General features: G+C 30.6%; 1 protein-coding gene across 1 annotated transcript in view; it reads right to left on the bottom strand.

Moving 5' to 3' along the window:
* Nucleotides 1-8,464: 8,464 nt before the first annotated feature.
* Nucleotides 8,465-13,175, bottom strand: part of LOC115977579 (exosome complex component RRP42-like) — a 19,510-nt gene continuing 14,799 nt past the window's right edge. The window contains exons 5-7 of the mRNA XM_031099511.1: nt 9,444-9,568; nt 8,826-8,969; nt 8,465-8,742 (exon numbers count right to left, since the gene is read on the bottom strand). Coding sequence (XP_030955371.1) covers nt 8,503-8,742; nt 8,826-8,969; nt 9,444-9,568 — 509 coding nt within the window. The 3' untranslated portion in view covers nt 8,465-8,502. The remainder of the gene's footprint in view (nt 8,743-8,825; nt 8,970-9,443; nt 9,569-13,175) is intronic.

The following is a 13,175-nucleotide window of genomic DNA, read 5'->3' on the forward strand; positions in this document are numbered from 1 at the left end:
AATTGACATTTCAATAATTGTGAAAATATTGTGAAATTTGTTGTGTGAGTATAATAGTATATATAAAAGGAAAAAAAAAAAAAAAAAACAAGTGCCTAACGAAAATTTCACTGTAGATGAATAGTGAATGAACAGTGATTTAACACTGAATGCACAGTGTTAAATCACTGTAGCGACAATCTAAAACACTAAAGTGGTAATGAAATTGACATCTCAATAATTGTGAAAATATTGTGAAATTTATTGTGCAGTATAACAATATATATAAAAGGAAAAAAAAGTACAAATAGAAGACTGGAAAAAAAAAAAATGTAGCTACAGCGCCTCTTGGAACTGTAGCTACTGTTCCAAAAAAAAAAAAAAAAAAAAAAGAGAGAGAGAGAGAGAGAGAAAGTGGCTCACCAAAATGACACGGTAGATGAACAATGCAAAAGCACTAAATGAACATTGTTAAAATGTTGTAGCGGCATTGCGGTTTTTCACAAAACTTTTATTTTCAATTGTGGTTAGTCACAATTTCATATTTTATTATATTATTTTGATTTATAAAAAATTGACATTTCAATAATTGTGAAAATATTGTGAAATTTGTTGTGTCAGTATAACAGTATATATATATATATATAAAAAAAAAAAAAAAAAAAAAAAGACAAGTGCCTCACGAAAATTTCACTATATATGAACAGTGAATGAACAGTGATTTAACATTGAATGCATAGTGTTTAATCACAGTAGTGGCATTGCCGCTTTTTATATATAAGAAATAGCATGCACTTAAATCAATTTTGTAAGCATATAATAACGTAATGCCAGAATCATTAGTATTTTAAAAGCCACTATACAGGTGTCGGGGTGTGACACGTGTTAGAAGTTCTCTTATTGCTTCACATGATGATGCTTGACAAGAATTGAGTAGTTTAAGTAGTAACACTTCAATGAATATGTTGAGCCTACAATTATATCCTTATTAAGACTCCAGTAATACACATTGTATTATTTTTACTATCATGTGACGTGGGGTTGATAAGTTCATATTGAAGACCCCTTTTTATTGTTTAACCAAAAATAAAAAGAAATTGATTTCATATTATAACTTGCAAGTAAGAAAATAGAAAAAAAGAGAAGAAATTGATTTGATATATAACCTAACATAGGAGATACCTGGACAACATTCAATTATTTATCTGCTTGTGGCCGATTTATCTTGAGGGTTAACTTAAATAGTTATCTTTTTCTACAAGTTAGAGTAATAAAATATAAAAAACAAACATTTGATAATGCTTCATATATCATGACAAGTGGGAAACGAGTACTTATAATAGCCAAAAACAAATAGCCAAAGCTGAACCATTTTGATAATGCTTCATATATCATGACAAGTGGCAAACGAGTACTTATTAGCAAAAAACACATAGCCAAAGCTGAACTGCTTAATAAAGTTTACAAATATGAAATATCCTTAATCCTTAATCTATAAATATCTAAAAACTGAGACATAACAAGTAATGTTGCTATGCTCCTATTGAGCTAACTTATCAGCCATATTATACTCTTTTTTCTTTTTCTTTTTAAATCATTTCTCTCTTTATGATTAAAAAAAAAAATTATATAAAATAATTAAATAAGGTCATAAACAAACATTATTATTCATTAGATACAAATATTTGACTATTCAGCTACCCAAATTTATTTCAACTTTTTGTTTTCTTCGTTCTAATTTCCAAGGTTTTCAAACCCGAACCATTCATTGAACCGTAAAAGAGAAATGTTCAAGGTTTTTGAGATCGAACTGAGGTCAAACCAGGGTTGAACCGTGATGACGTCATAATTAATTTAATAATAAATTGAAGCCAAAATATAGATATTAAATTTATAAAACTAGAAAAATTGACAATATATCTATATATGTGAGGGAAATTTAATGATTTTCAAGCATATATTTAATAATTAAATAAGAAAGTTAATAAAATAAAATAATAACCATTAAAACATTAAAATTTATGATTAATTTTTGAAGTAAAGTTGAATATCTTTGAAGGATTTTAAATATAATTTTTTTTATTCCTTGTAAGAGTTGGATAATTTAATTAAGTAGAATAAAATTGTGTTAAGTTGTTTTTTATTTTTTATTTTTTTATAAAAAAAATGCTAAGTGTTGGACCGCACAATTCTCACTGGTTCATGCGGTCCAACCCCGATTTTAGCGATTCACGGAATTAACAAAAAAATTCGGTTCTTTATGTTTAAAAAACTGGTTTTCATCCCAGTTCCCGGTTTTCACGGTCCGACCTCCCGATCCGGTCCGATTCTGAAAACCTTGCTAATTTCAAGTAATTGTTAAAATTGAATAATTCAGTATCTTTTTAGTAGATAAAATTAAAATTTCAAGCATCCAAACCAAGTTTTAGCACCCAAATCTTCAGCCCAGAGATGTATTAAGTGTCTATTTGTCTACAATTATAATGTTTCCTCTTCCAAAATTTCATTTTTTCACAACTTTATCTTTCACTTACTCATACATTGATTATTTATTTAAGTTTTACAATGTTATATATACTAATGTAGATTCTAGATACAATCTCCTGTCATTTATAACAAAAAATTTAGCACAATACTGATTGTTCTCCATATTTTTCAATCAATTTTTAGTTTTTACCATTTTGAGAAGACGTCAAGCATTACTTATCTCTTCATTTATCTACCGTTATAGTGTTTTCTCTTCCAAAATTTCAGTTTTTCACAACCTTATCTCTCTCTCACTCATACATTGACAATTTATTTAAGTTTTACAATGTTATATATACCAATGCACATTCTAGATACAATCATCCATCGTGTACAACAAAAAATTTAGCAAAATACTAATTGTTCTCAGTATTTTTCAATCAAGCTTTAGTTTCCACCATTTTGAGGAGACATCAAGCAATACATGTCTCTTTGTTTATCTACTGTTATACTATTTTCTCTTCCAAAATTTCAGTTTTTCACAACCTTATCTCTCTCTCACTCATACATTGATTATTTATTTAAGTTTTACAATGTTGTATATACCAATGCACATTCTAAATACAATCACTTGTCATCTACAACAAAAAATTTACCACAATACTAATTGTTCTACATATTTTTCAACAAGCTTTAGTTTTCACCATTTTGAGAAGACATCAATTGAGTTTGTCAGAAATTTTCAAAGTTAAGGCGACAATAGGAAAACCATTGAGGTGAACAAAATGCACAATCAAAAATGATCTCTCTTTTTTTTCTTCTTTTCTTTTTTTCCCCCCCCTTTATTTTTAGTATTCTTGCATTTTTTTGAAGTGATTTTATTGTTTTCCTTTTCAAAATTTTCAATGATATTGACTTTATTTATTGTTAATTGACTTAAAATTGTTAATGCAGTTTAATTTGGCCTATCATTGTTGTGGGAATTCCCAATGCTGATATGAGACATATTGATAATGAACATTTTATGTGCATATTTGTAGAGTGTTAAAAAGTCAAAAAGTATTCTATATTTCTATGTAGTAATTTTATTATTGTTTCATCCCATGTGTTTGATAAAATTTCTTTTAGAAATATTATGTCTTTCTCAAATCCATTTCTGATTTTTATTTTGTTCATTCTATTACAATAGGCATCTCCACCATTAAATTTTTAGCTAATTTGAGATCTCTTAGTAATTTTTTACTTTGTTTAGTTGAACATCTTTAAGGAAAAAGTCAAAAAGAGAATAAGACAAAATATAATTTACTCTAGATACTTAAGGGACCTGATTAATTCTTTTTTGGAATTGTAGGGAATTTAACTGAAATCTCAACCTGTGAGAAACAAAAAAAATAGAGAAAACACACGCCAAAGAAAAACAATCATACGCACAATACAATATTTACATAGTTTGGCAATTTGCCTACGTCCACGGAGTTACAGAGATTTTACTGTTATTAGGGAAAAGTACAAAGTGCAGCTACAGTTTTTTTCTCTCTAAAAAATATGGCAACCACTCAAAAAAAAAAAAACCCTAATCGTACAATTATGTTTTATACACAAAAAAAAAAAAAAAAAAAAAAAAAAAAAAAACCCTAAGCGCTCTATCTTGGGTCTATTGGCCCAAGCCTCCACTCCATGGACTAAGCCTCAAAAAATCTCCCATTAAAAATCACGCAACATTATTCGGGTCGGGTCGGGTTGTCAAACCGAATCAAACAAAACTAGACTTCACAAAGCCCAACAGAAATTCCTATTATCCTTACATCTAGCCTCTTGAATTAATTTTTGGGGGTTTAAGTGATAGCCTAGCAACATTCTTTATGGTGTCCCCTATTTGTGGTTCAAATCCCACCATCCCCCCTCCACCACCATCTACATCTCTCTCTCTCTCTCTCTCTCTCTCTCTCTCTCTCTCTCTCTCTCTCTCTCTATATATATATATATACATATATATATATATATATAATCAACTCTTCAAATTAAGAATTTTCATGTGTTACTCTTTATAGATTTTATTAGATGTATAGATGGTACTTTTGGTTTATGAAACATGATAATTTTTTTTTTTTTTAAAAGTGATTTTTATATAATTATATCTAGTCTATACTACAATGTCATGATGGATGGATTGGTCTTTATTTTACCATAAAATCTAAGTAATCATGTGGTTTATGAATTTGAAGAGTTATATATTGTAGAATTTGTATATTTGTTCATATGATGAAATAAAGTTTGCTTCTTGCATTTTATTTTATTTTATATTTCCACTTTATAATATATGATTTATTGATTATGATCTATTGCATAGTTATCTTTATATACGTTTTCATTTAGTTTCAATTGTGTGGAAGAAAGAGAGGTGGATCTATGTTTTGGAGAAAAATATACCTATAAGTATGTGTAAGGACTAAATTTGGATTGGATCCAGAATACGGTTGAATTTTAGCCCAACTAGCCCAAACAATGAATTTGTAGAGTGTGAATAAAAGAACTAGATCTACTCTAAAAGGAAAACGGTAAAATTGGCTGATTTAAGATCATGAAACTCAAATGAAATAAGAAAATCTGCGCTCGGCATGGCCTGAGGAACTTATATTGTAATGTTATGTTTATGAACAAAGTTACAGGAGTTCACTGTCTTGCTACCAAAAATTACTTGATATTTTTTCGATCCCCTACTTTAGTCCATCTTCACATACTATATACTACAACTTTGGTATTATCCCCACCATACACATGTAGATTAGGTTCTGGGAACTCTTTTTTGTCCCATCCAACACCTCCCAGAACCACCAACAAGTAACTGTAAGGCTGCTTGACCACTGTTCAAGTATCACCTCCACATTAATGTGGCCAGAAAGTTAGTTGGGAGGCATTTAATGTGGAGGTAGTAGCTTTTTGGAGATATTTTTTGCCCTCCTTTTCTTACTCTTTATCCAACATTCAACTCTTAGTTATGATGTAACTTTGAAGAAAGTTTAGGATGATATGGCACTCTTACTCACCTCGGACTCTCGTTCTCGAAATGGCCTTTTTCCTCGGACATTTGTTGGACTTATCTCGTACTGTTCTTTCTCTTTATATCATTCCCCTTATAACCTCATTTGGTCATCTTCGGATTAACTAATGTCCTCGGATTGAGTCGTAGGCCCAATTTGTACAGCCTTAATAGTACCTTCTGTTTAGCTTACCCCCATAGTATTGAATCGCATACAAATATATAATAGTAAACAAAATATACATGGTTAGAACTTGGTCTAATAGCCACTGTACACCTTTGGTGTGATAGTCACTCTACAAGTACAAGTGCTTGTGAGGTGTGAGAGGTAAGAGTCGAGGTTCAAGTCTCCAAGAGAGTTTCACACACATATACACTTAGATTAGATTAGAGTAGAATTTCTATCTTATATAAAAAAATAAATAAAAGAACTTGGTCTAACCGTTCTCACATAGTAATTTAAAAAAAAAGTATATATATATATATATATTGCATTGTATTTTTATACATATCTCACTATATATAATATCCAACTACAAAATATATTTAATTTTTTAGTTGTTACACTACCAAAAATATATATATATATATATATAATCATAATTTCAAATAACACATATTGACTTTTAAAAATATACAGTCTAATATATTAATTTAATAATTATCCAATAAACACATAATCATATCAAATTTTTCTGCACATCGCATGGGTCTGCAACTAGTTTATATATTACTAAAAGCTAAAGCGTAGAGTTTAATACTGCTGCTCTCATGTTGCACCACATCAGTTGCCACGTCATTTTTTTTTTTTTTTAAATATAATTTGTCCTACAATTTTAAAATGATTTTTACAATTTTTAGGTCTATAAATGCAGCCCACTACTTATTTATTTACTTATTTATTTAGTTCCACTATCAAACCCAACCCAAAGTCTTTTCAGTTCAGTTTTAGAGTTTTGTGTGAGCCTTTGTAGCTTAAGGAAAAGGAAAAAAAAAAAAAAACAAAAAACAAAAAACAAAACAAAACGTTGAAGCCTTTCAAGTTTTTTTTTTTTTTTTTTTTCAATTTTCTTATAATTGTTTTTAACATTTATTTTTTAAATATTTACACTTCTCCAACTTTTATCTCTCCCTTACCATTTTATCTCCCCACTACTTCTTCAATCTTTCTCCATCTCTTACCTTTTCATCTCTCCACTACCCTCTACATTAATATCATTCTTCCACTTTCCCTTCATTTTCCTTTATTTTTGTCTCTTCTTATTCACACTCTCTTACTATAAATTTGTCACTATCTCTTCTATTTTATGTATAGTTTTCCCTCACAAAAAAAAAAAAAAAAAGGTTCCCTCTCTCTCTCTCTCTCTCTCTCTCTCTCTAAATTTTTTGGTGGATTTTTTTTATTTTTCTTGCATCTCTACTTTAGGTTGATAATTTTTTATATTTTTTAAAACTTTATTTTGGGTTAATGAGATTTAGTTTTGTATTTTAGATTGTTGTTTTTTTATTATTCTTTAATCTCTTTGATTATTAAATGTTATCCTATTGCGTTCTAAAGAATTAAATATAGCATATAAAAATATAATATTATTCTATTACATAGCATGATTTGGATAATTTGGTATTTATTATGTTACAGAGCATGATTTTTTATAGTGCTCAATTTATATGTTAAACTATGAGACTTTATTAATTTTTGTTTATTTTCTAATCCTTTGTGGTAGGCAAAGTACTCTTAATAGTTGTATTAGAAGTACTCTATAATGCCATTTATTTAAAGAAAAGCAAAGGTTAGCCAAATGAAAATAATCGGATAGGTGACAAATTTTAACTTTTGCAATTTTATTTTTATTTTTATTATTTTATAACAATGCATGTATAGAAATTTAATTCTTAAATTTTGCTAATAATTGTTTATTTGATAATATGTTTTTGGCGGCTAAAATTAAAATTTCTACAAAAAAAATAACCTTAATAGATTATCAAAAACAAAATTTTATCCTAATATTAGTTCAATTAATCATTGTTAAGTTTTATTAATTTTTTTTTAGTTTACATTTTTTTTTTGTGTTTTGGATTGTTCCTATATTACATTTATAATTGTTCCTATAATAAATAAAAATATAATTACGAAATACATTACTCATTATTAGATTAGTTTATATAGTAAATTTTTTTTTTAATAAAACCACCATAAAAATAATTATCACGTGCAACGCACGGGTTCGCGACTAGTTCTAATGAAATGACAACATGTATTAGAGAGTATATCGAAGTTTGTTACCAAAAAGTATAGAATGTGGAGCAATGTTTGTATTACTTTGAGTCTTTGATGAAATTTAAAACCTACATACCAGCCTAATGACAACACTAAAAGGAAACTTAGGGTTATAATGCTATGCTTATTATTGGGTATACATGTGAGTGAAGCCCCACATTAAATAATAATAATAATAACAAGAATAAGTGGTTAATAGAACATAGTTGAACTCAAACTTATAAGCTCAAATCTTTTGCATTAAATAGTGTCTCTATATGTTATACTAAATTACTAAATACTCAATTGGAGTCTTACTAAGATATTCTCTCCCCAATTCAATTTGATGGCCTAGCTACATCCATAACAGAAAACCAAAAAGCACAAGAATAGTGAAATGTCCTTTAAGATTGGGCTCTGCTATGCATGGTAACAGTTCAAAAAAGTAAAAACGATTTCTAGGTATGCAACAAACAGCAATGCTACTCCACTAGCAGGAAATTTATCTTTAGAACTATAATGACAGCATGTCTGGCTGCTTCCAGTCAAAATCTAAGAGTAGGCAGGTAAGCTTTCATAAACTGGTAACCAGACCTAACTCGTAAAAATGCAAAATTGCATAGAATAGCTTGGACAATTTTGGTTAACGTGCCAAGTCTACAACACATATCATTCTATCTTCATCCCCTAGTAAGTTATCCAAACTATAACTGCAGCGCACCAGTTCGTTTGAATGCACCAATTGCAGGTTCTAACCATGTCATGATTCTTCTTCCCCAGCTTCAGCAGCAGCTATCTCAGAATCCAATTTGTTTATTAGCTGCTCACTTACATGTTCTACCACAGGCATCATACCAAGAATGATGCTTGGATCCAGGCCTGCACCACCTCGTTTAGTCAGCCCACAAATATGCCCTTTCCTGTTAACAGAAATAGAAACGGTGGAGCTCATTTGGAACTCCTCTTCTGAAATGGCATCTACAATATAGTGCCTTCCCACCTATAAAACAGAAGGTTAGTACTACATGCTAGAAGTACAGACATTTGCAGCTTATGAAAAGATTATATGTGCAGTTTTGTCACCTTTGTTAATGTAACTATGACAGGAATATTTGATGTGTCAAACTGCAGAAATTCTTCCTCACTGATGTCAACCTCTGGCTGCTCATCACCCAATGCACCAGCTGCAACATGAACTCTTGGGATCCCTGTATTGCTCAAAGAAGCCTTCAGGAACAACAGTAAAAAGATACATTAGTTTACAGTTTCCAATGGCAGCAAAGTCATCAACTGTTTACGATGCCTCTGATCATGAGAATCTAGGTAGAATAACGATGCCAAAAATTTATACGCATGCTGCTATCATGGTAAAATAGATACAACATAGGCACAAAGGTAGATTAAATGGGAAGCCTCTCCAAAAATAGGGGTTGAGGATGCCTACCAATTCCCTCCCCTAGACCCGACAAAACTGAAGCCTTCTGCACTGAGTATGACCTATATCTATTAGACTTATCAGAAAAAATGAAGCTCAGTGAAGTTGAAATTTGATCAGTCTGGTTTAGACATGTCTCAAGCACAAGAGATATGGCTCATCAGCTCTCTAGACTTTATCAACAGCCAGAAAAATTCTTGACATCCTGACGAAATTAAGAGAAAAATTAAATTGCAAATGTATGGATATATGTGGAGAAAAACTACCTTGATGGCAGCACCAAGGGCATCAAGCAGATTCCCGTCCAAACAAACAAGAAGACAATCAATATAAAGATCCCAGCAAATTTTTCCCCCCATAACTATTGGAGATGAGAGATCAATTCCAGCCCCTGGGAAAAATAAATAAGACCTCATTTTTCAATTTAAGCAAAGCAAGAACCTATAATCAAAATACAAATTAGAGGACGAACTGCAAAATGATAGAAAGCATGTGTAGGGCAATAAATTGATGGTGACTTTTCTTGCTCTGATTAGATTCATACCAGCTCCACTTTTAGGCTTTTAGCACCCAAGAGACAATGCTGAAGAGCAACTGAGAGTTCTGTGGACAACTCCTCACCCCCTTTGCCCTGAGTAAGGTATAAATCTAAATTAGAAATATATATAAAATATATGAACTACAAAGAAAATTGGCAACGAGAATAACTCTTCCCCATTGTGCCATGATTGAATTTCAACTGCTATTTCACATAATGAATTCTTTTATAGAAAAACAAACAAACAAAAAAGGATAAAGGATCTGTTTGTTTTAGTCTAAAATACCAGCTTATTTTCATTACTACGGCTTTTTATAAACTCACTTTTTCTAGGTACAAATGTACTTTTATACACCTTATTTTTTTTAAAAAATAAGCCAATGAAATTGAAAATAAGTTCAACCTAATAAAAATTATAAGAAGAAGAACTATATGAGCTCAATCAACAAAAATTGATAGTATTAGAAGATAGTATAAGATATACAACCTAAAACATTGGTGTTGCGGTTGGACTGCAATCAACATGAATGGCAACCTTTCCTTTGTCAGGTTGCAATGAACTTGGCTTTCCAAGTTCGGCCTGCATTTACAGAAATTAGTACACAACATTACAAGTATTAACAAAACACAGGAGGAAAATGCTTAATGTAGATACATGCGGAAGATCCAGAATCTTGAACCATTAAATACCTTCACACTGGAAATAACATCTGTTTTTCCCAACCTGACTCTTGCTGAACCATTTGCCTGCCATTGAGTCCATGATAACGTAAAAACCAGTAGAAAAAAGTTTACTTTGTCTGGAAGAAAGTAGGCCAATGCTGATGTAAGAGAAATTAATTTCCTTGTTTACATGAGGTAAACTACCAAGAAACTCAATTAGACTTAATACTAACTAATTAGGTTTGGCTATATGAATCCTTTTCCAGCATTCAGACTATGTTTCAATAAGGTATTTGAAAATAATGTTATACCTGGGGTATAACTCCAGTTTCAACATAAATAGGACGGTAAGTTAATCTTTTTCGACCATCAGAACCAAGGTCTTGAGCAATGCCACCCTGTATGAAGTGCTCTTCTCCAAGACATAGTCCCACCATTCCTGCACATACATAAAATGAGGAGAGATACTGGTTGCAATGTTACACATAATTAGATCTTGTAAGTTCTGGGAAAAAAATTCAAAAAAAAAGAAAAAAGTACTGGGAGAAAACTAGAGGAACAACAAAAATGCTGAAGGAAACCATTAGGTGTTAAAAAGATGTTGTACTAAACAATAGTTTCTGAAGTCAAAAAGAAATTCAAGTCTTTTATAACCCCATGTTTTGTCAAGAAGAAGACCCCTTATTGGCGGAAAAACTAAAGGCACATTAAGTCAGTAAACCCAATTTCTTTATTGAAAGGGCATGCACAATGTGCTCCTTATAAAGATCATTTCTACCACCAAAACTGTAGTGAGATTGTGTCTATATTTGTAATTTTTTCCTTTTATGGTCAGAGCATACACGCATCGAGTAATAATTTGGTAGATCTCCCTTCAAAATCCTCAAAACAAGGACATAAGTGAAGGGAATAATGAAAGAAAAAAACTAGAGAATAGACACAGAAGGGAAAACTATTGTATGCCAGAGGGATTCAGATGCTTCATTGGCCATATCCATAACATTCCATTGCTTGGCTAAGTTTGTAACAGTTAACTGAAGTAAATAAGAATATCACACTTAAGGGGGTTCAGTGCAAAGGTTGGAATAAAGAACTACTTGATCTCTTCTAGGTTTATGATTTTGTTTGGTATTAATTGATTGGTTAATTATGAATGTGATATGGATTGCATCAAAAGGGATATGGAACATATTTTTCAGTTTCTTGGAATCCAAACAGTGTACTAATAAAACTAAAAACGTTTATAAGAAAACATATTTTTCAGTTTCTTGAGATCCCAACAGTATACTAATAAACCAAGAATATAAAAGTTCCTCCTATGCAGAAATTCTTCAGAGCTATTTGATCCAAAAATTCCTCTTTATATGGCATGAGAACAGCTGAGTAATACCAACACAAAATCATCAACTTCTCTAATATTTTGTGTAACTTGATGAAACGGAAGAATTTTCAACTTCTTATCATATGCATAACCAAATTACAATAATATAGAACATGCCAACCTTCTCCGCAGAAATTTCTTCACTAGTATTACTTGTTTATTAAGGCTCCAGCAATGGTAATAATAAAGAACTTACACATAATGGGACTAAGTACTCTAGACGCAGTGGTTTTAAGCGTATGTTTACAAGTGATTTTAGTACAACCACAAAGCCTACCACAAACACATTATTATCTAGATTTTGCATAAGCATCCACAAGACTTTTAAAAATAATCTATATATATATATATATATATATAAAACCGAAACCTTTGCTGGCACCACAATTTTCCACATCAGCACAATATTTAATTATAACTCCTCAAAACCCTAGCAACCTTACCCCTCTCTCAAGTTAAGAAATATAAAGCCACGGTTTCTGCAAACTCTCTCTCTCCAGATGTAGGAAGCCCTAAAGTATTCAAGATCTACAATGCACGGTATAGATTTTAGCTTATAAAGTTCAGTTTTTGTAAGTTTAGTTTTGTTTATATATTAATTAATATATAGTACTTTGTTCACCATTGAATACTCATATAATTAATTTCCAATTCAGTGTTCAAGAATTAAACCAAAATTCTAACTGCACTATCATAAAATATTATTATTAGTATGAATTTTATGGAGCTACAATGGAGCTGCAGTGTTCAAGAATTAAACCAAAATTATTTTAAATTATCTATAATATTTTGTCCTCTGAAAAATTTATCTCTTTGATTTTAGTATATTGTGTTTCTTAAGTTATAGAGAGATTTTCTTTGGTTTCTGCAAACTCTCTCTCTCTCTCTCCAGATGTAGGAAGCCCTAAACGCACGGTATAGCATTCAAGATCTACAACTCACGGTATAAATTTTAGCTTATAAAGTTCGGCTTTTGTAAGGTTAGTTTGTTTATATATTTTGATAGAGAAACATGTTCAATGTGGTACAGCTTAATAATCGCATTAATAGCCAATAGTTAATACCATTTGCAAATTCAATTCATGGAGTTGCAATTTTCATTAAATCGTTCTATGGCTTGAAGCACTTGCATTTTAACAAATTGGACATGTCTTTAAAGTCCTTTTATTTCTTTGGGGAAAAAAAAGAAAAAAAAAAAGAAAAAAGAAAAGGAGAGGCTATGTTAAAAGATGGTAGGAATAGGACAAATGGTTACACATTTGTTACGCCTGACTGCCAAAAATTTCTCATAAAGATGTATGCACATGATCTACTTCCCTTTACTTTTAGTGAAAGATTAAATGCACGCCAATGTTGAGATCAACCACTCTAAAAACATAGTCTGTGCAATCATAAAATATTATTATTAGTATGAAT

The sequence above is a fragment of the Quercus lobata genome, chromosome 2 (genome assembly GCF_001633185.2).
Source record: "Quercus lobata isolate SW786 chromosome 2, ValleyOak3.0 Primary Assembly, whole genome shotgun sequence".
NCBI classification, from domain to species: domain Eukaryota; kingdom Viridiplantae; phylum Streptophyta; class Magnoliopsida; order Fagales; family Fagaceae; genus Quercus; species Quercus lobata.